Source organism: Pleurodeles waltl, chromosome 10, assembly GCF_031143425.1.
Source record: "Pleurodeles waltl isolate 20211129_DDA chromosome 10, aPleWal1.hap1.20221129, whole genome shotgun sequence".
Taxonomy (NCBI): Eukaryota; Metazoa; Chordata; class Amphibia; order Caudata; family Salamandridae; genus Pleurodeles; species Pleurodeles waltl.
In genome coordinates this window covers 1019961445-1019987261 of record NC_090449.1, presented here as the reverse complement: position 1 = coordinate 1019987261, position 25817 = coordinate 1019961445, and the positions used below count along the sequence as shown (strand labels likewise).

Below are 25817 nucleotides of genomic sequence, written 5' to 3'. Positions count from 1 at the left end.
ACATTCTGAATACAATACATGGTGGCCTTATTCTCTGTTGGAATTCAGGCCAGATTGGTCAAAAAACTTTGAGGGATAGTTGAAATGCCTGCTATTCCAACACACCAATGTGGTGCAGATGCTCATAGGGGGAATTAATGATCCTAAATTTCAAACCTATCATGTGTGCCCATCCCATTAGGGATGCATCTATTGTGATGGTCACCTGCAGTTGGGAGTCTAGAAATTATCTACCCAGTAAAGATCTGACCTGCTCCTCCACTGTAAGTTGGTCTACATTGTATCAACACTAGATCCAGTCCCCACTGTGTTGTGGCTATTGTGTGGGTTGACATTCCTGCAACAGTTGCAGGTGTAGTTGAGCAATGGGAAGCATCACTTTGAACTTGTAGCACTATACTCAAGTTCGGGATTAATCTCTAGAGCGGACGTTGGTGTCCAGAGTCTTGCCATGTGGTCTCTATGCTGGGGAAGAATACATATCTCCTAAAGTATGGTCACAGTTAATATGGATGGCAGTAACACAGCAGTTGATTAGCAGTAAACCTATCAAATCAAGGAGAATTCGGTGTTCCTTGAGGATGAGGAAGTACAATGAGCGGACCTCTAGTCCTCGCTTACAGTACAGGAACAGACTCTACAGCCACTTTGAGTAAGGATGTAACCTCTTCTAACAGCAACAGAAGATTCAGATTGCTGGTTTTGTCATGCTTTAGTGTATGATTTGGGACTCTGCATGGAATTCAAGACAATATCCTTGGGCTATGGCGAAACGTAACTACTTGTTTGAGTGTAAGGCCTTGCACTGTGGAAGGTAAAACCATTGCCTTCTCCTGACTGATATTTTTGTGGTGGATGCACATCTGGAAAGTCACTGCTTTGTTGCTTAGGCATTCGAACACCTGATGTAGTTTGGGGTAAAAAGTAGCCATTACTGTAGCATGCACAGAGAGTTCTGTCCTTGTTGTTGCTGCTGCTGGGTTTCCACAGGAAAAGGCTGTTGCTTGTTGTAAACTTGATGTGGGCTGGCTGTTTTGCCCCTAGCTAAAGCTCTTGTTTGGCCACTGTAAAAAGTAGATTTCTGCTGTTGGGTTAAAACACCCTGAGGCTTCACAGTTTCTGTATCTATCTTAATCTTTTATAGCACCTCATTAACGTTTAGACTGAAAAGGTACTCACCATCAAAGGTCAAGCGATGAGATGCTGCTGGACATCTGGGTGAAACGCAGAAATATGTAACCATGTGCGGTTCCAAAAGAGGACATTTGGGCTGATTTATTGGAGAGATGAATCAGTGGCATCCTAGGAGCACCAAATGCTAGGGCTGGAGATCATTGTGCTCTACTAGACAATGTCTTGAGCTCATTTAGTGAGGCATCCGGCAGATGTTGCAATAAGCTGCTCAATCACCTCCCACGGGTGTCTATCATACTTTGCCTATGGGGCTGGAAAGTTGGCAATAGAATATTATTGTAGCAGGATCTGCGGCTACCTGCTTGCAGGTCACGTGCAGATTTTCCCTTTTTTTTATTTGTGGGTTGGGTGCCACCCTTCACTTGTATAAAAGTTAATTACCTTACTCTGTGCACCACCCTTGATTGTGGGAGAATATGGTCTCTGATGAAGAATGGGTCAAGGAGAAAAGACTTGTACTTCCTCTCAAACCATGTTGTGCACTTTAACAGTTTCTATAAATTCACTGTACCACTTTTACATACAGTCTTAAGCGTAGGCAAGTCTCGTTTAGTTTTCTTGGTTTGAAAAAGAATCTCTATACGAAAGCTCTTCTCAAATTTGAGAGGAATGTTGTGTTGGTATGCTGCCCCAGTGCTTTCCGTTTGATATGCAGCGTTTCATCAGGTGGAGAACCCATTACAAGATACAGTTTCAATGGTTTCTCATCAAGGGAATCAACCCTATATGAGTGCTATGCAACATCCTCACCTTCTAAGCCTACAGGCTCTAAGTAGGGAGTCAGTGAATCTGCAGACAAGGTATCCTCTCAAACAAAGAGTTAGGATGGGTTGGCAATAGGGACATTGGTACTGGGAAAGAAGCTATCTTCTATGAAAAGGCCTTGTGACCGGTGATACAGCCTCTTCAAATGTAAGCTTTTGCTTTTCTGAAGGGGTGACCAAGAAGTGTGTTGTGCCTGCACCAAAATGTGACCTGTTCCCAGATCAGTAAAGATGGTCAAATGGTGAGCATCAGCAGAGGTGGCCTGGGCAGATTCAATTCTCTCTCCTTATATGCATGCTTCAGTTCAGACGTATTTGTGAAAGTTGATCCTTTTTGGTATTGAATACTTTTTTGAGTCTTCTTGGAGGTGTAGTTCGAAACTCTTCTGATGCTAAAGTTATTTTTTGATGCTGAACCTCTTTGGTGGGTAAGATAGGTGTCCACTCGAGGGTTCCTTAGATACCTCATCCCACTGCTTTAGAAGTGTTCCTTTGTGTGAAATTGAAACGCCAATCTTCGGAGGGATGGTCCTCAGCAAATTGCATGGCTGAATCCTGTTAAGAGTTGACCTGTCAGGTTGGTCCTCAATGCAGAATGTGGAAACCCATAATGTAGTCTTGGTTGTGGGTGCAGGTGGGAGAGGTGACCCTGGACCTTGCTCTCTAGAGATATGTGCACTCCAATACTGCTGATCTTCTGGGTTTCCAGATGGTTTCCCATAAGACTCAAAGCAGTCGTGTTCGGCAACAGTTATGGTGGCAGACTTTGTAGAACAATGGTGCAGTGTGTCCACCCTGTATCTCTTTGATGACAAATGGTATTTTTGAATTAAAGGCTGGATAAGTCTAACAGGCTCTTTCAACATGGTCCCTTGCTTGACAGAGGTTACAGATAGGTGTTGGCCTGGCCATAGGAATTTGTTGTTGCAAATGGGACAAAATGTATATGGAGTGTTTTCCATCACCTCCTCTCAAACAAGTCATCCTTATATGGCCTTGACCCTGGTTCCTGAACTCTATCTGGTGCTGGATACAGTGTGCTCGATGCCACAATGGAAGTTCTTGATGTACCCAGTCCCCAGGTGTACAAATATCCTTTCGATGTAAGCTGTTCATGAAGTATTCAATAACATTTCCAAATTCCATGGAAGAAAAGAACAATTGTGAGGTGAAGTCTGATTACTGGTGCATTTTGGGTTCAGGAGAGGTACCAAGAGTCACTACAAGACTGAAACTACTTCTTTGAAGAAAATTAAGCTGTATCGTTCCAAACCCAATGCTAGATTGAAGGGGTATGCAAGGCATGTGATCTACAGTAACAAATGCTGCAAACACACTTTTTAGGCGGGGGAGGGTGAAGTATCATGAATGTCAATTCACCAAAGGTCAGGGGTAGTAGAAATGTCATCACACACACCATTTGACCTTTAAGTTTATTCACACACACTTATACATACACACACACACTCTCTCATATGAACACACCATCGCCTGTACACATTCACACAACATACAGTTAAAATCAATTTTTACTTACCTCTGCTGCTAGGAAGGGTCATTTTCAACCTAATTATACTCCTTTTTTTATTAGACTAATAGTGAAATATTATTCACTATTAGTGTAATAAAAAGAATTGACAAAAAAAAAGGAGATTGGAGCCCCAATCGATGTACATAAGGACAAGCTGCCCCTGTACTATTGGCACTGATGGTGCTACCTCTGAGGCCAGGCGTCGCAAGTGGGAAGCCAGGGGTCACAAGTGGCAAGCCAGGGGTCGCAGCTACTACTCCTGGTGTTCCTTAAATGATGTCCATAGGAAGTATTCATCCAGCTCTTTTCTTTTTTCAGCACATTCTCCCCGTTCTTCCCACTTTCTTGCCACAGTTCTCTTTTTCCATTCGTATTTGCACAGCGCAGCACTGCCACTCCTAGGTTTATCTGGGCGCTGTGTGAGAAGGAGCAACCCTCGCTGTGAGTGCAACGGACCAAGTGGTTGTGTGCATGGGCTAATGAGGTAGAGTACAGGTGTCTTGAGAGAAGGTGGAAATTCAGTCGATGATTGATGCAGGCCAGTCCTTGATTACCCATATCTTTGTAGGCGTGTGTAAGGATCTTGAACTGGCATCTTTTCTGGATGGGGAGCCAGTGGAGCCCGGTGGAGATGCCGGGATAGAGAACGTTACGGTAGTCGAGGCGGCTGGTGACAAGGGGCGGTCTTTCTGGAGTTAACTGGGATCAATCTGAAGATTCTGAAGAGCTTGCAAAGAGTGCGAAAGCAGGAGGAGGCGATTGTGTTGATTTGTCGTTTCGTGGTCAGTTCAGTGTCGAGGATGATGCCTAGGTAGCGTGCATGGTCTGTGGATGTGGCTGTTTGTCAGAGTTCTGCTGGCCACCAGCTGTGGTCCCATATGGAGGTGTTCTTCCCGAAAATCAGGACTTCTGTCTTGTCAGAGTTGAGTTTAAGGCAGTTGTTTCTCATCCAGTTGGCTACATTAGTCATGGCGTTGCAGAAGTTGATTCTGGTGGTGGAGGGGTTTTCGGAGAGCAAGAGGATGAGTTGAGTGTCGATTGCGTAAGAAATTATGTTGAGGCATTTGGAACTGACGATGTCTGTGAGGGGGATCATGTAGGTGTTGAACAAGGTGGGGGTGAGGTATCATCCTTGGGGTAAGCCGCATGAGAAGTCATTGGGTTCGGAGGTGAAGGGGGCAGCGGGATGCTCTGTGTGCATCCTGTGAGGAAGGAAGCAATCCACTTGATTGTGTTTTGCTGAATGCCGATGTTGTAGAGTCTGTTGATGAGAGAGTGGTGGGGAAACAGTTTTGAAAGCAGCAGAGACGTCGAGGAGGATCAGGGCCATTGTGTCTCTGCAGGCGAAGAGGGTTCTGATGTCTTTAGTGGCTATCAGGGCCGTCTTAGTACTGTGGTTAGCACAGAATTGTGATTGGGAGGCGATTTTGTTCCAGGTATTCGGTAAGCTGTTTGTTGATGGTCGTCATGAATACTTTGGCCTGGTAGGGGAGAAGTGATATGTTTTTTAATAGACTTTCTCATTCCATTCCCTACCTTTCTCTCTCAGTGAGGTTGACAAGAAAAAATCATTTTTGTATTTTTGCTGCCTAATTATTTGGTACATGGTTAACATATTGTTTTTATATTATTCCACTGGCGCCTTTAACTAGTACGCTAACAGTCAGAGTGCTACTTTTGCAAATGTATAGGTAAGACATTTGTGAAGGTGCTAAAATGCTGCTCATACATTCAGGGCCCTCGTTAATAAGAAAATAACTCCTTGTAAACATTAAAGAACATTTTCTTTGTCTTGTCGAAAAAGAAGGTGCCCTTCTGATTATGTGAGAAATCTTTGCCATGATTTGACACCATTGTCTTTAGGATTCAGTTCAGGGATATACATGAAGTTCCTGTTTTATCTGGGTGATTGCCAGGTGGCTGGAACCCATCTTCTGAATGCAGTAACGGGTACTTTAGATAGAGACTCATGTGTACCCTTGGACAAGCAGTTGGTTAGAGGGTTTCTTAATAATGGTCTGCCTGTCTCTCCTCTATGATACCTTTTTAAGAATTTACTTCAATTTCACTTGACATAGCAGCATATATAAATCACACTTTAGTTATTATGGGTGTCTCAGCCTGCTTTTTAAACACTCTCACTTACAACGTGTAAGCAACTAAACAAGTATTAGCAATAGTGGTTTGACACAAAATCTAGAACAAATTGCGATACTGGAGTATTGGAAGCAACTGCAGCAGCAAGCTTTCAAATGTGTTTTGGAAGGCTGTATTTTGCATTCATGGCCCATATTGTGCTAGATCAAGTTAAATGCTTGAGTGTGAAGTAGTGTCTTTTACTATTCTCAGTCTGAACAATTCAGAATGAAAATGTCACTTACCCAGTGTACATCTGTTCGTGGCATCAGTCGCTGAGATTCACATGTTCTGCAATAGCTCGCCATCTGGTGTTGGGTCGGAGTGTTACAAGTTGTTTTTCTTCGAAGAAGTGTTTTCGAGTCACGGGACCGAGTGACTCCTCCTTCTGTGCTCATTGCGCATGGGCGTCGACTCCATCTTCGATTGTTTTCCCCGCAGAGGGTGAGGTAGGAGTTGTACTATAGTAATAGTGCCCGCGCAATGAAATGTGTAAGTATGTACCTATTAAAGGTTTAAATAATATATATACAAATGTACAAAATTGAAGGTAACTTCTGAACTGCTACAGGCTCCCGGGGAGGTGGGTGGGCACATGTGAATCTCAGCGACTGATGCCACGAACAGATGTACACTGGGTAAGTGACATTTTCAGTTCGATGGCATCTGTCGCTGTAGATACACATGTTCTGCATAGACTAGTAAGCAGTTATTTCCCCATAAGCGGTGGTTTAGCCTGTAGGAGTAGAAGTTGTCTGAAATAGAGTTCTTAATACAGCTTGACCTACTGTAGCTTGTTGTGCGGATAGCACATCTATACAGTAGTGTTTGGTGAATGTGTGAGGCGTAGACCATGTGGCTGCCTTACATATTTCATGCATTGGGATGTTTCCTAAAAAGGCCATTGAAGCACCCTTTTTCCTTGTTGAATGTGCCCTGGGAGTAATGGGCAGTTGTCTTTTTGCTTTAAGGTAGCAGATTTGGATGCATTTAACTATCCATCTGGCTATACCTTGTTTTGATATTGGGTTACCTGCATGAGGTTTTTGGAATGCAATAAATAGCTGTTTAGTCTTTCTGATGTTCTTTGTTCTGTCAATGTAGTACATTAATGCTCTTTTGACATCTAATGTATGTAGTGCTCTTTCAGCCACAGAATCTGGCTGTGGGAAAAAAACTGGTAGTTCTACCGTTTGATTTAGATGGAACGGTGAAATAACTTTTGGTAAAAATTTTGGATTAGGTCGTAGGACGACCTTATTTTTATGTATTTGTATAAAAGGTTCTTGTGTTGTGAACGCTTGAATTTCACTTACTCTTCTTAGAGATGTAATGGCGATGAGAAAGGCAACTTTCCAGGTTAGGAATTGTATTCCGCAAGAGTGCATGGGTTCGAAAGGTGGGCCCATGAGTCTTGTTAGGACCACGTTTAGGTTCTATGAAGGAACAGGTGGTGTTCTTGGTGGTATAATTCTTTTAAGACCTTCTATGAATGCTTTGATGACTGGTATCCTATACAAGGAAGTTGAATAGGTAGTCTGCAGGTATGCAGATATTGCTGCAAGGTGTATTTTAATAGAAGAGAAGGCTAGCTTTGCTTTTTGTAAATGGAGCAAGTAATTTACTATATGTTTTGGAGTTGCGTGTAGTGGTTGTATCTGATTATGATGGCAGTAACAAACAAATCTTTTCCACTTACTTGCGTAGCAGTGTCTAGTGGATGGCCTTCTGGCCTGCTTTATGACTTCCATACACTCTTGGCTAAGTTGTAAGTGTCCGAATTCTAGGATTTCAGGAGCCAGATTGCTAGATTCAGCGATGCTGGATCTGGGTGTCTGATCTGTTGGTTGTGTTGCGTTAACAGATCTGGTTTGTTGGGCAGTTTGATGTGGGGTACTACAGAAAGATCTAGCAGTGTTGTGTACCAGGGTTGTTTTGCCCACGTTGGTGCTATTAAAATGAGTTTGAGTTTGTTTTGACTCAATTTGTTTACTAGATAAGGAAGGAGAGGGAGAGGAGGAAAAGCGTAAGCAAATATTCCTGACCAGTTCATCCATAGGGCATTGCCTTGGGATTGCTTGTGTGGGAATCTGGACGCGAAGTTTTGGCATTTTGCGTTTTCTTTTGTTGCAAATAAGTCTATTTGAGGTGTTCCCCAGAGTGTGAAGTAGGTGTTCAGAATTTGTGGGTGGATTTCCCATTCGTGGACTTGCTGGTGATCTCGAGAGAGATTGTCTGCCAGTTGATTCTGGATCCCTGGAATAAACTGTGCTATTAGGCGAATTTGATGGTGGATTGCCCACTTCCATATGTTTTGAGCTAATAAGCTTAACTGCGTTGAATGTGTTCCTCCTTGTTTGTTTAGATAATACATCGTTGTCATGTTGTCTGTTTTGACAAGGATGTATTTGTGGGTTATGATTGGTTGGAAAGCTTTTAGTGCTTGAAAAACTGCTAATAATTCTAGATGATTTATATGCAGTTTTGTTTGATGTATGTTCCATTGTCCTCTTATGTTGTGTTGATTGAGATGTGCTCCCCACCCTGTCATGGAAGCATCTGTTGTTATTACGTACTGTGGCACTGGGTCTTGGAAAGGCCGCCCTTTGTTTAAATTTATACTGTTCCACCATAGAAGCGAGAGGTAAGTTTGGCGGTCTATTAACACCAGATCTAGAAGGTGACCCTGTGCTTGAGACCACTGTGAGGCTAGGCACTGTTGTAAGGGCCTCATGTGCAGTCTTGCGTTTGGGACAATGGCTATGCATGAGAACATCATGCCTAGGAGCTGTAGTATTGTTCTTGCTTGTATTGTTTGATTTGGAGACATGTGTTGAATGACTTTGTTGAAATTGTGAATTCTTTGTGGAGTTGGCGTTGCTACTCCTTTTGTCGTGTTTATTATGGCTCCTAGATATTGCTGTACTTTGCTTGGCTGAATGTTGGATTTTGCTAAGTTGACGGTGAACCCTAGTTTGTAGAGGGTTTGTATGACTTGATTTGTGTGGTTTGAGCATTGTGTGAGCGAACTGGTTTTGATTAGCCAGTCGTCTAGATACGGGAATACATGTATTTGCTGCCTTCTGATGTGTGCAGCAACTACTGCTAGGCATTTTGTGAATACTCTGGGAGCGGTTGTTAAACCAAAAGGCAATACTTTGAATTCGTAATGTATTCCTTTGAATACAAACCTTAGATATTTTCTGTGTGATTGATGTATTGGTATATGGAAATATGCGTCTTTGAGGTCTAGGGTTGTCATGTAGTTGTGTTTTTTGAGCAATGGTAACACTTCTTGTAGTGTGACCATGTGAAAATGGTCTGATTTGATGAATGTGTTTACTACTCTGAGGTCTAAAATTGGTCTCAGTGTTTTGTCCTTTTTTGGTATCAAGAAGTACAGAGAATAAACTCCTGTGTTTATTTGTGTGCTTGGTACTAATTCTATTGCATTTTTTTGCAGTAGTGCTTGAACTTCTATCTCTAGAAGCTGTGAATGGTGTTTTGATAAATTTTGTGATTTTGGTGGTATGTCTGGAGGGAATTGCAGGAATTCTATGCAATAACCATGTTGGATAATTGCTAGGACCCATGTGTCTGTAGTTATTTCCTCCCATGCTTCGTAATATTGACCTATCCTTCCCCCCACTGGTGTTGTGTGGGGGGGGTGAGTGACGTGTGAGTCACTGCTTGTTGGTAGTGGTTTTGGGGCTTTGAAATCTTCCTCTATTTCTAGGGAATTGCCCTCCTCTATACTGGCCCCGAAAGCCTCCCCTGTACTGTCCCTGGTAGGTGGACGGTGCGGACTGTGAGGTACTAGCTTGTGTGGCCTGACCCCGAAACCCTCCTCTAAAAGGTGTTTTGCGGAAGGTGGTATAAGATCCTCTGCTCTGCGGGGAGTAGAGTGCGCCAATGGCCTTGGCAGTGTCAGTGTCCTTTTTGAGCTTTTCTATGGCTGCGTCGACCTCCGGACCGAACAGAAGTTTTTCGTTTACTGGCATGTTAAGTACTGCCTGCTGAATTTCTGGCTTGAATCCAGACGTTCTGAGCCATGCGTGCCTACGGATGGTAACCGACGTATTAATGGTCCTTGCGGCTGTGTCTGCTGCATCCATAGAGGGGCGTATTTGATTGTTGGAAATGTTTTGACCCTCCTCAACAACCTGTTTTGCTCTTTTTTGTAGATCTTTTGGGAGATGTTCAATGAGATGCTGCATCTCATCCCAGTGGGCTCTGTCGTATCGCGCTAGCAGCGCTTGTGAGTTTGCGATGTGCCACTGGTTTGCTGCTTGGACAGCGACCCTCTTCCCGGCTGCATCGAACTTTCTGCTTTCTTTATCTGGGGGAGGTGCACCCCCAGAAGTGTGTGAATTTGCCCGTTTTCTGGCAGCCCCTACCACCACAGAATCTGGTGGCAGCTGAGAGGTGATGAATACAGGGTCCGTAGGAGGCGCCTTATACTTTTTGTCCACTCTAGGCGTTACTGCCCTACTTTTAACTGGCTCCTTGAAGATCTCCTTTGCATGGCGTAGCATGCCTGGGAGCATAGGCAGGCTTTGGTAGGAGCTGTGGGTGGAGGAGAGGGTGTTAAATAAAAAGTCATCCTCTACTTGTTCAGAGTGTAGTTCCACATTATGGAACTGTGCTGCTCTAGCCACCACTTGTGAATAGGCTGTGCTGTCCTCAGGTGGTGATGGCCTAGTTGGGTATGTGTCTGGGCTGTTATCAGACACTGGTGCATCGTACAAGTCCCACGCGTCTTGATCTTGGTCATCGTGGCTCATGGCGGTGTGAGCTGGCGAATGTGACGGGGTGTAAGTTGGCGAAGCCGGAGTTACAGGTGGAGGCGAGGGAGGAGGTGTTACCTTCTTTGCTGTTTGTTGCTGAGGAGCCTCTAGTGCTATAAACTGAAGTGTTCTCTTTCTTTTGACAGGTGGAAGGGTACTGATCTTCCCTGTCCCCTGCTGAATAAAGATACGCTTTTGCGTGTGATCCACTTCAGTGGATTGCAGTTCCTGTTCGAATCTGTGTTTTTTCATTTGTGAAGACATAGAATGTTCTTCAGTATAGGAGCCTGAAACTGGGTCTGTTGGTGCTTTTTTCGGCTCCGAAAACCCTGTTGTTTGTCTTTTCGGCTCCGAGGTAACCTTCCTCTTCTTTTGTGCCGAAAAATCTTGGCCTCTATGGTCTTCGGCGCCACTGTCTCGGCGTCGATCCGTGTCGACACCGAACTCTCGGTGTCGATGCTTCTCTTTAGCACTCTCTCGGTCCCGAGGAGGCTGCGTGCCGGTGTCTCGACCGGAGTCGGACGATCTCGACACTGAATGGGCCTTTTTCGGTGCCGATTGTTGGTCACCGGGAATTTGGGTTGAGCCATGGCCGGTTGGCAGTGGCGTCCCCTGGGCCTTTTTGCCTTTTTTAAGTTCTGATCTCGACGTCTTACTCACAGTTTTTGTATTGTCGAGTTCGTCGGAGTCTGAATCCTGGATGGAAAAGGATTCCTCCTGTTCCTCTTCTGTCTCGAACTGTCGATGCTCCTTTGGCGTGGACGCCATCTGCAGTCTTCTCGCTCGACGGTCGCGCAGAGTTTTTCGGGACCGGAACGCCCGACAGGCCTCACAGGAGTCTTCGCTGTGCTCGGGTGACAGGCACAGGTTACAGACCGAGTGTTGGTCCGTATAAGGATATTTGTTGTGGCATTCAGGGCAGAATCGAAACGGGGTCCGTTCCATCGGCGTTGTTCTCCACGCGGTCGGGCCGACTAGGCCCCGACGGTGTGCCGAAATCTACCCCGAAGGGCACCGAAGCGCTTTGATGTTCAATGCGTCGTCGTGTGTGTTTATCTCGAACCGGATCGCAACGATACCGTCGAAAATCTTCCGTTTTCAGCTATCTTTCCGTTCCGAAACTCGGAGCGACAGGAACACGTCCGAACCCGATGGCGGAAAGAAAACAATCGAAGATGGAGTCGACGCCCATGCGCAATGAGCACAGAAGGAGGAGTCACTCGGTCCCGTGACTCGAAAACACTTCTTCGAAGAAAAACAACTTGTAACACTCCGACCCAACACCAGATGGCGAGCTATTGCAGAACATGTGTATCTACAGCGACAGATGCCATCGAACTGATCCATTCAGATTGTGTACCCTATTAAGTGTTTCACAATAGTTATGGCATACTTCAGCTATTGCTTGTAAAAGCTAAATGGATCACTTTCTAATAGTTTTAAAATGTTTTCTCATCTAGAATGTTGTTTATGAATATGAAGCTTTTGTTTTAGCTCTTCTTCATTTGTCACCATTCATATTATCTCAGATATCTCTAAATGGAGAAGAAAGAAATTAAGGGCCTGATTTAGATCTTGGCGGTAAAGGTCCTGCAGTCGTTTTTGAACGAAAACCCGTCCGCTGCCAGGACAGTTATCCGCCGGACTTAGATGTTGGCTGTCCCACAGGCGAGTGCCCGCATTTGTCCCACCATCTCCGCCAAGAAACACCGCCCACGTCAACGGTACCGTAGGGAAACGTGGCTGTCGACGGGACTCCAGCCACCGTGCAGATTTGGATGTGCCTTACTGCCAAGCAAAAAGTGGTAGTCCACCCTCCATACCCGAGTTGGTGGATTGGGGGGAAAAATGAGGTACACTTTTTCTCTCAAATCCACTTTCACTTTTGACTGGACAAGACCTGCTGTTGCTGCTGCCACTGACACTTGGAGAAACCGCAACCCAAGTCTATCCCCCCCACCCCAAATCTCCCCTCCCACACCCACGGTCGACTGACTCGAAGGAGGGACATGCCAGGGTATGTTGGGTGAGCACTGCACATTATGTCGGGACCACTACAGGCATGTACAAATCACAGTAATGCTTTTTAAAATCACTGTGACATGCATATGTCTGGAACACGACTGGGTCGGACGTGGATGGGGACACACTGGCACGACACGCAATCGCACACATACACAACTGTTATTGTGGTGTCATCATTCATTGCCAAATGAATGGTGGCACGACAGTGAGGGTACGATCACATTTGTCAACTGTCCATGTGTGCGCATTGCAAGAGGACCTGTACTGGTAAGGTTGTGCTACCTGTTGTGTATGTGAGTCAGAATGTATATGTGTGTGTGTGTGTGTGTGTGTGTGTGTGTGTGTGTGTGTGTGTGTGTGTGTGTGTGTGTGTGTGTGTGTGTGTGTGTGTGTGTGAGATTTGATTTGATTGGATGGTTGAGGTGAAGGGAGCTGGTGTGGGCGATGTGGTTGTGTCTGTATGCATATCACTTGCATGTAGGATCAAGGCTGTGTATTTTGTGTCGGTGTGTACAACAGTCAGGTCAGTGTTGTGTGGCCGGCATTGTCATGATGTGTGTAGGTGTGCCTCGTTTGAGTGTGTTTGTGTAGTTGTGTTGGTTGTTGTAGTTGTGTCATGTGTGGATACAGTGTCAATAGTTAGTGTGTGTGTGTGTGTGTGTGTGTGTGTGTGTTGTGTCACAAATGTATGGCAATGGGTGTGTTTGGAATATGTGGGTTGTGAAGTGCTGGAATGGCAATGGATGATGGTGTGTATATGGTGTGTTGAATCATGTGTTGTGCAGGGGACATATATGGTTGAGGTACAGTGTGTGTGTGTGAGACTTACCTATATTCCATAGTTATTCCATTGTCCGTTGTCCTTTCAGTCCAGCGAGGGTCTCCCTCCGTCAGCAATCCGCCGGTATGACACCGGCAGCACAGCTGACACAGCTAAATCGCTAGGAAGGGCGCGCCGTCGTAGTGGTCTTCAGCTCACCAGCAATACATCTGAATACGGCATGCAAAACACCATTGACTTGATGGTGTTTTCTGGTTCGCTGCCGAAGAAGCTTGGTGGTAACACCATCAAGAACTAAATCAAGCCCTAACTTTTAGAGCAGTGAGAAAGTCAAACTGCAGAACCCAACTACTAATCAAAGAGTAGGAACTGGAAAAAGAAGGCAAGCTCTAGTAGGCCACTTTTAACTTTAACTCTTAATTTGATCAGCCTATTGCAGATTATAGTAAAGTCAATAGGACCTGGATTACAGAGGCTCCTGTGACCTTTGTGACCCAAAACATGAATCAAACAACTCGCATGCATCCGAAGCACAGTAGGTATCAGAGGAATGCATAGTTAAAAGCCTAGCATCTAAGGACATCTCTGCTCACTCTCAGAAAAGATTTTAAAAAAAAAAAAAGCGGGTGAGGTCCACAGGCTCTAACCCCACAACTTCACTTTAAAGTTGTGATTTTAACCAGAACTTTGCTTACTGCTGAAATAAGCCCACAAGTTATGACCATGGGCACACCCGCCCTGCATTTTCAAGGAGTAAAGAGAGCAACCCCTCTAGCACCTTGAAAATAAGTGCTTGGTGTTGGGACTAGTGCTAGGATCCCTGTTTAGTTTCAAACATTTGTAATTTGTAGCTTAGTTTCTTACATATATCAACTGTGAACCTACAGCCATCACAAACTTTTAATATAATCTGGGAATCTACTGGGCTCAAAAACTACCCGTAAAATAAAACTTGTATCTGCTGAGTCGGGTCCTAATTTATTCATTAATCTAAAACTTGTGTGTTTTACGATACAGATGTTGATTAGCAGGAAAGATCCGAAAGCCTTTTTATAATTCAGAACCTGAAGTTTGGAATTTATTCCCCATTCACTCAGAGGAGATAGAGTCTTCCCAAATAAAAACACACATATTGTTTTAAAACAAAAAAATGTTATGTTGAGAGTTAGTGATTTTATCTGTTCTACTAAATCTTAAAATATCACTCTTTCTGTTTTTCATGCTTGTCATCAAGGCTGCACATACCACGGAAATATTTGAGTATGGGCAACTTACATATTATAAATGAGTAAGCGCATAGCACTCTAGAAGTGTTCAAACATTTGATAATGATATAACAAAGCCTTAAAATGAAAGATAATACTTAGACCAACCTGTGAATACATGTTGATTCTTTGAAAAGACTTGGGTTCCAACTCAGATATATGACATCATAATACTGGCAGAGATCTTCCCAAGAAATCCAAAAAATTCCTGCAACACAAGAACACAGCTAGTTTGTCTTTCTAATATGTTGTTCTTGAAAATATACCCCATGCTGAATTGTTCAAACAGAAGCCAGATAAAGCCTTGAAAACGTTGCTGTAACAATTACTGCAATAGTTACTGTAGTAATCCGCGCAGATAGTTTCAATCATACACCAGTTTTATTCTTTACAATTGGGTAATAAGTAAGCAACCTCCAGGTGAGCCGAACAACAAAAACGGACTTTTCTTAGAATCCCTTCACACAACCCATTCCTTTATCATCAAGACAGGTATATCATAATTCAGAATGCTACACTACAGGTCATTTTCACACATACTAAATTAAGGTACCTGCAGTCGGATATACGCTCTCATGTAATCATTATGAACTGCAGTACAAATGTTGTATTATTACCATTGTCGATTTTCTGAGCTGTTTTTGGATCAAAGTTCAAAACTTTCTGTAACTCGGGGGTCCAGTTTTTCAGATCATTTTCACAGTATCGTCCCTTCCATCGTAAATGGCTCCAAGGATTTTTCAACTGAAGAAACCGCAGGCCCTATAAAAACAGAAAAGAGACGGCTGTTTAGAAATCAAAGCAACCTGAGTAACAGGGCTAATACAAAAGGGAATCAATCATTGGACCTTGTGGTACAAGAACATTTTTCCATTTAATGTACACAATACACAGCTCCCAGTGCATATAGCAATGTATCATAGGTCTCATCCCAGATAAACAAATATGTAACTTCCATGGCTCCAAGCAAAAGGTAAACATAGTGTCATAATCTAGAGGCAGTGTCACTCAAACATGACTTTGATGGCCAAAGGTCTAAGGGCCAAAAGTACATAAGTTTTTAGCTTTTGCTAACAGTCCGATTCGCAGAATCGGGCTGTTTGCGACCTCTAAAAACATTTTGGGATGTACGAAAGCCCTATTTGCGATTCAGTATCCTCTTACTGAATAGCAAATAAGGTCTACGATTCAGTATTAGGAAGGGGCGTGTTAAGGGTGCCCCCTTCCGTATAACGATTCGCAGTAGGATGTAAGAATGTTTTGCCACCGAAATGTGGTTGCAAAACATTCACAGGTTACCACCAATTTCGGACTAATGGTAACCCATTTGGCAAATGGGAAGGGGGTCCGAAGGGACCCCTTCCCCTTTGTGAATGTGGGTGACAACATTTTTTGAAAGCAGGCAGTGGTCCCATGTAGTCAAATGTGTGATCGAGAGGCATGAGACCAAGACACAATGTAGAATATAGCACGAACAGCCTTGAGAATTCACTTGATCGATGGTATGCAGTTCTAAATTGAATTCTCCCAACCACTGGGAGCAAAACTTAGGTTGTGAGAACCAATGAAATATAATTGTCTCCAAATTAACATCTAACACTCTCCACTATGTTCTGAAAGCCCAATTGGTGAAATCATCTCCACATAAGCCAGCTTTCCCTCTACATGACGGACATGCCTGGACAGCAGCACACCATAAGCTGCTATAGTTTTTGCTTGTACCTTGTATTCTCGGATATCCAGAACTGCATAAGCATGAGTAGGGACTAAGCCCCACTTCTCCCCCTCTTCTTCAGTCATCACTCCAGTAGCTGTTGTTATAAGGACATCACCTTTGTGAAATCTGTCGGAAACAATGAAATGTACACATGCAGTTATCTGGCTTGCCAAGCAAGTCAATTAATAATAAGCCTTACTTTACCACTGTATGCTACTCTCTTTCTCAATCTAAACCAAATACAACCTGCCAATAATACCGATGGACTAGATCTTTTCTCCGTAAGTTGTTGAGGCTGTGTAACCCTGCTTCACAGCAATTACTTGACATTATAGAATCACAGTCTAATCTCACTAACAGTTTCTATGAATGATGCAGACGCAAATCTTAGTTCATTAATTCACTATAAGATTGCAAACAACTAGATGTTCAGCAAACCTGGATTCTTTCAATACATTACAAAAGAATCTAAAATATAGTTGGATTTTTTTTCAAGAACATTTCATAACATTTTGAAAGTAAAAAGTAAAAGAAAAATGTGTGCTCATTTTTTTTCCACAAACGGCAAAATAAAAATCTTTTAATTCCATAATGTTATTTCTGAGCTATTGTAATTCGAGTCCAATTAGTCTCCTTGCTGACCCAATTTATTTCCAAGTTTTCCTGTGGATGCTCTTGCTTCATTGTGCACCCCAATTATTGGAGGCTTTTGAGGGTATGTAGGATAAAAAACACACTTTGGCACTGCCTTATTTCATGTACCTGTTCTAGGAAAAATATATAAAGTATCATTAGTTGTGCATCATTTGTATATTTTTAAGTAGCATAAAACTGAGGTGTGCGACAATTCATTCTGCTGGTACGATACTATTTAAAATGCTCACTAGCTACTTCTGGGGATAGACACACAGATCATGCATAGTGTCTGACCAGTTGTTTCCACCTAGGTTAACAACTTGAAAAAGGGGCTTTAGCAAACTGAACAAGAAAATGATCCAACCAGCATGCAAATTAATTTGATACTGCAGTGGTCATATGACCTGTGTCGAAGAGCAAATCAATAGAGTGACTCCTCTAGTTAGTTGTGATACACTGGTGGATTCCAAAACTTTTAAAGAATCAGAGGTTTTGTTGTGCAATTTGAAACTTACATGCTCCTATGACTGCTGTCACCTAGCTGTGTTACAAGTGGTTAAGACTGATAGAACACACAGAGTGAACCCTCATCCTAGAATTGCGGGTTACAGGCCTATTCCCTGCACCCGTCAATGAGAGGGCTACTGGCACTCATAGTAAAATCTAATCATCGTCTAATAGTTGTGAACATTCCCTTTCCAATTAGTGTTTTATATTTTTTGGCGATAACAGCATGAGTTGAACCTTTCAGGAAGTAAAGGGGCACAATCACTAGCAGGCAGCTTGCAGACTTTTAAGGGTCATTTCTAATTTGACTCAAAAATATTTTTTCTACTCCTCAGTACACTGTAGATTAATTAATGGGCTTGCAATCACTAGCTATTTGCCACCTATTCTCTCTTATATATGAACATACACACATAATCCATAACCTAAAAAACAGATAATGTGAAAAACATATGGTTTGAAAACGTATCTACATGACAACAACAGAATACAATGCAACAGAGTATGTAAAGTGCGTAGCTGCTTCCGTAGAAGCATCCCGTACGCTTAGGGGTAACTGCGGAACATACAAAGGCTAATCAAATCCCAGAGCAAAAAGTGTACGCATCAAAAAGAAAAGTCTTCAGTACTTTATAAAAAACTGGTTCGGAAGGAGCGAAACATAGGGTTGGCAGGGAATTCCAGAGTTTGGAGGTCAAAAAGGAAAAAGGAGCGACCTCCTTGCGGACCTTGGGCACACGTACAAGTTTTAGCGCATTGGAGTGCAATGATCTATCCTGCTGATAGGCAGACAATCTTCTTAAAAATAGAGTGCCTCTTTTCTCTCAGGCTCTATGGGCAAAGATTAGTGCTTTGAATTTAATGCAGCCAGTGTAGGCTACATAAGGAGGTCGAAATAGATGAACGGGCCAGGATCTTCAAAATGAAACATGCTGCTGAGTTTTGAATAATCTGCAGGCAGTGTAACAGATAAGATGGTAGACCCAGGTACAGGCTATTAGTGTAATCTAGCTTTGAAGTTTCCAAGGTATGAATGATGGTCTTACAATTCTCCTCAGGAATCAGATGGAGCATCTTCCTGAGAGATTTCAGCATAAGGAAACAGCTGGCTGAGACAGCTCTAAGCTGAGGACAGGTTAGAGTCGAATTTGAAGCTCAGACTTCTTACTACTGACCAAGGGAGGTTAGGGAGGCATAATGCCCAGCTCTGCAGGCCACCAGTTATAGGAGTCTGGATGATCAAAGAAGAGTATTTCTGTTTTGTCAGAATTCAAATTAAGACAATTAACGTTCATCCAACGGCCCTCAGGCACCTCAAAGGTGTTCAAAGTCCCCACATCCTTCCCCTGGACGGAAAGCATCAACTTGGAGTCATCACCTTCACACCCCACGCTTCAACAAGATTCACCAGGGGGGCCAGTTAGACATTAAAAAGAGTCAGGCTCAGGGCAGAGCTCTGAGGTATCCCACAGTCACGGGGTTTGGCGGAAGATGTAAAAAGGGGGGGGGGTAAATGTCTGAGATCCGTCTTCCAGATAGACTTGAGCTAGGCCCAGGCCAGCCTTTGGACACACACACTCCATAACCTTTGCGGAAGAATGGAGTGGGAGGACACCCATAGTTGTCTCTTCCTGATCCAGATTCACCTTAATGAATTCAGCGACCTCCAGATGGGCTGATTCGGTGCTGCAGCCTGCACGAAAGCCAGACTGCGTGTCCTGTAGCAGGTGATTCTGATCCAACAACTGGGAGAGTTGTCAATTGGCAAATTCCCCAACATTTTAGTTGCAGAAGGTAAAATAAAAATTGGTCTGAAGATGCTATGCACCTAGTGGTCCGCTTTAGCTTTCTTTAGTAATGGTAATAGTAGGGCCTGTCTCTAACTCTGCGGCACTACAGATGCCTCCAAAGAGGCGTTCATCAATTGAATCACATATGGAAGAGGTAGCCTACTTTGATATAATCCTGGGCACAGCTTTTTTAAGAGTAGAATATGAGTAAAAAGGCAGCAAATGCTTTATTAGAGGCACCAGCATAATCACTGAGCTTAGGATAAGATCATCAATAAGACTACTGCTTATGCAACTACTGGGGAGCCTGCAACTGGAAAGCCATTTGACCTGAGAGTTGAGAGATAAACTCCAGAATCTAAGCCACGACAATTGAAAGTGCAGTGCAGCTCCTCACTACAAAGACAGAATAAACACCAGAACTGCCTGTAATGTTCAGTAGTATAGGAAACAAACATTTGCAAAGCCAATAGTTCTCGCATATATGAGATCTATTGGCTTTGCCAATTTTTTTTGCCATGTTGCATAGCATCGCGGCCACTCTGCAGCATGGGTGGAAGTAAAGGGAAAAACACTATGATGCAGCCAGCACTGACTGAGTCATAGTGCTTTTATTTTTTTAATTTTTTTATTTCGACCCTGTAGCACAGAGGCCACGCTGCTGTGCAACATGGCTATAACAAAGCTACTAGATCTCATACTGGCTTTGCCAATGCTTCAATTTAATGTTGTGGCTAAGAGCAGTGCAGCCTGTGGGCAGCCGTCTGTGTCGATCTTCTGGAGTGTAACTGGTGTTCATTTAAAGCTCTCCAATACTTTTGCCATCAAATTTGCACTTTATAAAACTGCAATAAAAAATTTACAATTTTACATTGAAAATTAGCACCTGCTTGACGTCCCGAATCAACATCTTTGTAAATTGAAAACCAAAAAATACTGGTGTTCGATGCATACTACAGCATAAGCAAATTTCAGTGCTTTCAGTGCTTCATTTCTAACTTTATTAGTTATAAATCCAAGCAAGAAACAAATAAAAAGTGCCACAATCTGCAAGCGAGCAAAAAAGGGACATTAATAAAGCAATAAATCAGTGCATGGTCCATGATCTATCCAAGGGACAAAGGTAGGAAGAAGAAGAAAGTGGAACCGGCGTGCTGGCCAATGAGAAAGAAGGATATGAGAGTGACGTGGAGCCACCTAATGGTTAGTAATGGGCAGGTAAAAAAGTCCCTTATTAGATTTTTTTCTTTTGTTTTTTTAAAGAAACAATAAACGTTACAGCGACAGAGCATGTACTGTCTCAGGCAGTACCTAAGAAGACGGACCAGGTACGAACACTGCTGATCAAATCTGATAACAGTATGGCTTTTGTTGTGGCCCACTGGGAGGATTATGACATTACACTGGTGCTATCGTGATCGGTCCTCTCTTGATGCCACAAGACCTTATTTGAAAAAGAAATACATTTAAAAGGTCACCTTTAACTAACACATTTATCTTTTGTAGATAAGCATAAAGAATCTTGTTTGTACGGCATAGCCATCTATGACGCGTCTAGAGGTTCTGTTTGGCCAAATGCATAATAATGAAACATTATAAGACAACTTTTTCTCAGGCTTGTGTGTTAATGCTACAAAGCTTAGGAAGACTTCTGCTGTCCAAAGAGGTCTGAATTCATAGAACTGCAAATAAATGAAACAAAAGCCATTAGAGGACCTGTATTATCAATGGTTACCTTTGGTATAACATTCTGAAAGAGTTTTGCTTGTCAAAGCTCTGATTGTCTGAATGCATAGCAATTCGTTCGGGTATCCATCCAGTCAAGGCATGTAGGTCAATGTTCTGCAACACAAGAATAGTGAGTAAGCATAAAATACATCTTGCAGATGTGCATATTTTTGAAGGATATACAATCCTAACATTGAATACTAATGAAAATGTCACTTACCCAGTGTACATCTGTTCGTGGCATCAGTCGCTGAGATTCACATGGTATGCATGAGCTCGCCATCTGGTGTTGGGTCGGAGTGTTACAAGTTGTTTTTCTTCGAAGAAGTGTTTTCGAGTCACGGGACCGAGTGACTCCTCCTTCTGTGCTCATTGCGCATGGGCGTCGACTCCATCTTCGATTGTTTTCCCCGCAGAGGGTGAGGTAGGAGTTGTACTATAGTAATAGTGCCCGCGCAATGAAAAATGTAAGTATGTACCTATTAAAGGATTAAGTAATATATATACAAATGTACAAAATTGAAGGTAACTTCTGAACTGCTACAGGCTTCCGGGGAGGTGGGTGGGTCCATGTGAATCTCAGCGACTGATGCCACGAACAGATGTACACTGGGTAAGTGACATTTTCAGTTCGATGGCATCTGTCGCTGTAGATACACATGGTATGCATAGACTAGTAAGCAGTTAGTTCCCCATAAGCGGTGGTTTAGCCTGTAGGAGTAGAAGTTGTCTGAAATAGAGTTCTTAATACAGCTTGACCTACTGTAGCTTGTTGTGCGGATAGCACATCTATACAGTAGTGTTTGGTGAATGTGTGAGGCGTAGACCAAGTGGCTGCCTTACATATTTCCTGCATTGGGATGTTTCCTAAAAAGGCCATTGAAGCACCTCTTTTCCTTGTTGAATGTGCCCTGGGAGTAATGGGCAGTTGTCTTTTTGCTTTAAGGTAGCAGATTTGGATGCATTTAACTATCCATCTGGCTATACCTTGTTTTGATATTGGGTTACCTGCATGAGGTTTTTGGAATGCAATAAATAGCTGTTTAGTTTTTCTGATGTTCTTTGTTCTGTCAATGTAGTACATTAATGCTCTTTTGACATCTAATGTATGTAGTGCTCTTTCAGCCACAGAATCTGGCTGTGGGAAAAAAACTGGTAGTTTTACCGTTTGATTTAGATGGAATGGTGAAATAACTTTTGGTAAAAATTTTGGATTAGGTCGTAGGACGACCTTATTTTTATGTATTTGTATAAAAGGCTCTTGTGTTGTGAAAGCTTGAATTTCACTTACTCTTCTTAGAGATGTAATGGCGATGAGAAAGGCAACTTTCCAGGTTAGGAATTGTATGCCGCAAGAGTGCATGGGTTCGAAAGGTGGGCCCATGAGTCTTGTTAGAACCACGTTTAGGTTCCATGAAGGAACAGGTGGTGTTCTTGGTGGTATAATTCTTTTAAGCCCTTCTATGAATGCTTTGATAACTGGTATCCTATACAAGGAAGTTGAATAGGTAGTTTGCAGGTATGCAGATATTGCTGCAAGGTGTATTTTAATAGAAGAGAAGGCTAGCTTTGCTTTTTGTAAATGGAGCAAGTAATTTACTATATGTTTTGGAGTTGCATCTAGTGGTTGTATCTGATTATGATGGCAGTACCAAACAAATCTTTTCCACTTACTTGCGTAGCAGTGTCTAGTGGATGGCCTTCTGGCCTGCTTTATGACTTCCATACACTCTTGGCTAAGTTGTAAGTGTCCGAATTCTAGGATTTCAGGAGCCAGATTGCTAGATTCAGCGATGCTGGGTCCGGGTGTCTGATCTGTTGGTTGTGTTGCGTTAACAGATCTGGTTTGTTGGGCAGTTTGATGTGTGGTACTACAGACAGATCTAGCAGTGTTGTGTACCAGGGTTGTCTTGCCCACGTTGGTGCTATTAAAATGAGTTTGAGTTTGTTTTGACTCAATTTGTTTACTAGGTAAGGAAGGAGAGGGAGAGGAGGAAAAGCGTAAGCAAATATTCCTGACCAGTTCATCCATAGGGCATTGCCTTGGGATTGCTTGTGTGGGTATCTGGACGCGAAGTTTTGGCATTTTGCGTTCTCTTTTGTTGCAAATAAGTCTATTTGTGGTGTTCCCCAGAGTGTGAAGTAGGTGTTCAGAATCTGTGGGTGGATTTCCCATTCGTGGACTTGCTGGTGATCTCGAGAGAGATTGTCTGCCAGCTGATTCTGGATCCCCGGAATAAACTGTGCTATTAGACCAATTTGATGGTGGATTGCCCACTTCCATATTTTTTGAGCTAACAAGCTTAACTGCGTTGAATGTGTTCCTCCTTGTTTGTTTAGATAATACATCGTTGTCATGTTGTCTGTTTTGACAAGGATGTATTTGTGGGTTATGATTGGTTGGAAAGCTTTTAGTGCTTGAAAAACTGCTAATAATTCTAGATGATTTATATGCAGTTTTGTTTGATGTATGTTCCATTGTCCTCTTATGTTGTGTTGATTGAGATGTGCTCCCCACCCTGTCATGGAAGCATCTGTTGTTATTTCGTACTGTGGCACTGGGTCTTGGAAAGGCCGCCCTATGTTTAAATTTATACTGTTCCACCATAGAAGCGAGAGGTAAGTTTGGCGGTCTAGCAACACCAGATCTAGAAGGTGACCCTGTGCTTGAGACCACTGTGAGGCTAGGCACTGTTGTAAGGGCCTCATGTGCAGTCTTGCGTTTGGGACAATGGCTATGCATGAGGACATCATGCCTAGGAGCTGTAGTATTGTTCTTGCTTGTATTGTTTGGTTTGGAGACATGTGTTGAATGACTCTGTTGAAATTGTGGATCCTTTGTGGGGTTGGCGTTGCTACTCCTTTTGTCGTGTCTATTATGGCTCCTAGATATTGCTGTACTTTGCTTGGCAGAATGTTTGATTTTGCAAAGTTGACGGTGAACCCTAGTTTGTAGAGGGTTTGTATGACTTGATTTGTGTGGTTTGAGCATTGCGTGAGCGAGCTGGTTTTGATTAGCCAGTCGTCTAGATACGGGAACACATGTATTTGCTGCCTTCTGATGTGTGCAGCGACTACTGCTAGGCATTTTGTGAATACTCTTGGAGCGGTTGTTAAACCAAAAGGCAATACTTTGAATTGGTAATGTATTCCTTTGAATACAAACCTTAGATATTTCCTGTGTGATTGGTGTATTGGTATATGGAAATATGCGTCCTTGAGGTCTAGGGTTGTCATGTAGTTGTGTTTTTTGAGCAATGGTAACACTTCTTGTAGTGTGACCATGTGAAAGTGGTCTGATTTGATGAATGTGTTTACTACTCTGAGGTCTAGAATTGGTCTCAGTGTTTCGTCCTTTTTTGGTATCAAGAAGTACAGTGAATAAACTCCTGTGTTTATTTGTGTGCTTGGTACTAATTCTATTGCATTTTTTTGCAGTAGTGCTTGAACTTCTATCTCTAGAAGCTGTGAATGGTATTTTGATAAATTTTGTGATTTTGGTGGTATGTCTGGGGGGAATTGCAGGAATTCTATGCAATAACCATGTTGGATAATTGCTAGGACCCATGTGTCTGTAGTTATTTTGTCCCATGCTTCGTAATATTGACGTATCCTCCCCCCCACTGGTGTTGTGTGGGAGGGGTGAGTGACGTGTGAGTCACTGCTTGTTGGTAGTGGTTTTGGGGCTTTGAAATCTTCCTCTACTCCTAGGGAATTGCCCCCCTCTATACTGGCCCCGAAAACCTCCCCTGTACTGTCCCTGGTAGGTGGGCGGTGCGGACTGTGAGGTGCTAGCTTGTGTGGCCTGACCCCGAAACCCTCCTCTAAAAGGTGTTTTGCGGAAGGTGTTATAAGATCCTCTGCTCTGCGGGGAGTAGAGTGCGCCCATGGCCTTGGCAGTGTCAGTGTCCTTCTTGAGCTTTTCTATGGCTGTGTCGACCTCCGGACCGAACAGAAGTTTTTCGTTGACTGGCATGTTAAGCACTGCCTGCTGAATTTCTGGCTTGAATCCAGACGTTCTGAGCCATGCGTGCCTACGGATGGTAACCGACGTATTAATGGTCCTTGCGGCTGTGTCTGCTGCATCCATGGAGGAGCGTATTTGATTGTTGGAAATGTTTTGACCCTCCTCAACAACCTGTTTTGCTCTTTTTTGCAGATCTTTTGGGAGATGTTCAATGAGATGCTGCATCTCATCCCAGTGGGCTCTGTCGTATCGCGCTAGCAGCGCTTGTGAATTTGCGATGCGCCACTGGTTTGCTGCTTGGACAGCAACCCTCTTCCCGGCTGCATCGAACTTCCTGCTTTCTTTATCTGGGGGAGGTGCATCCCCAGAAGTGTGTGAATTTGCCCGTTTTCTGGCAGCCCCTACCACCACAGAATCTGGTGGCAGCTGAGAGGTGATGAATACAGGGTCCGTAGGAGGCGCCTTATACTTTTTGTCCACCCTAGGCGTCACTGCCCTACTTTTAACTGGCTCCTTGAAAATGTCCTTTGCATGGCGTAGCATGCCTGGGAGCATCGGCAGGCTTTGGTAGGAGCTGTGGGTTGAAGAGAGGGTGTTAAATAAAAAATCATCCTCTACTTGTTCCGAGTGGAGTTCCACATTATGGAATAGTGCTGCTCTAGCCACCACTTGTGAGTAGGCTGTGCTGTCTTCCGGTGGTGATGGCCTAGTTGGGTATGTGTCTGGGCTGTTATCAGACACTGGTGCGTCGTACAAGTCCCACGCATCCTGATCTTGGTCATCGTGGCTCATGGCGGTGTGAGCTGGTGAATGTGACGGGGTGTAAGTTGGCGAAGCCGGAGTTACAGGTGGAGGTGAGGGAGGAGGTGTTACCTTTTGTGCTGTTTGTTGCTGAGAAGTAAACTGAAGCGTTCTCTTTCGTTTGACAGGTGGAAGGGTACTGATCTTCCCAGTCCCCTGCTGAATAAAGATACGCTTTTGCGTATGAT

The 25817-nt window shown here is 43.4% G+C and overlaps 1 protein-coding gene across 1 annotated transcript in view; it reads right to left on the bottom strand.

The window, feature by feature from the left end:
• CAPN7 (calpain 7) overlaps window positions 1-25817 on the bottom strand; it is a 231305-nt gene that overhangs the window by 112401 nt on the left and 93087 nt on the right. The window contains exons 11-14 of the mRNA XM_069211930.1: window positions 20869-20975; window positions 16206-16326; window positions 15101-15245; window positions 14592-14691 (exon numbers count right to left, since the gene is read on the bottom strand). Of these exons, the coding sequence (XP_069068031.1) occupies window positions 14592-14691; window positions 15101-15245; window positions 16206-16326; window positions 20869-20975 (473 nt within the window). The remainder of the gene's footprint in view (window positions 1-14591; window positions 14692-15100; window positions 15246-16205; window positions 16327-20868; window positions 20976-25817) is intronic.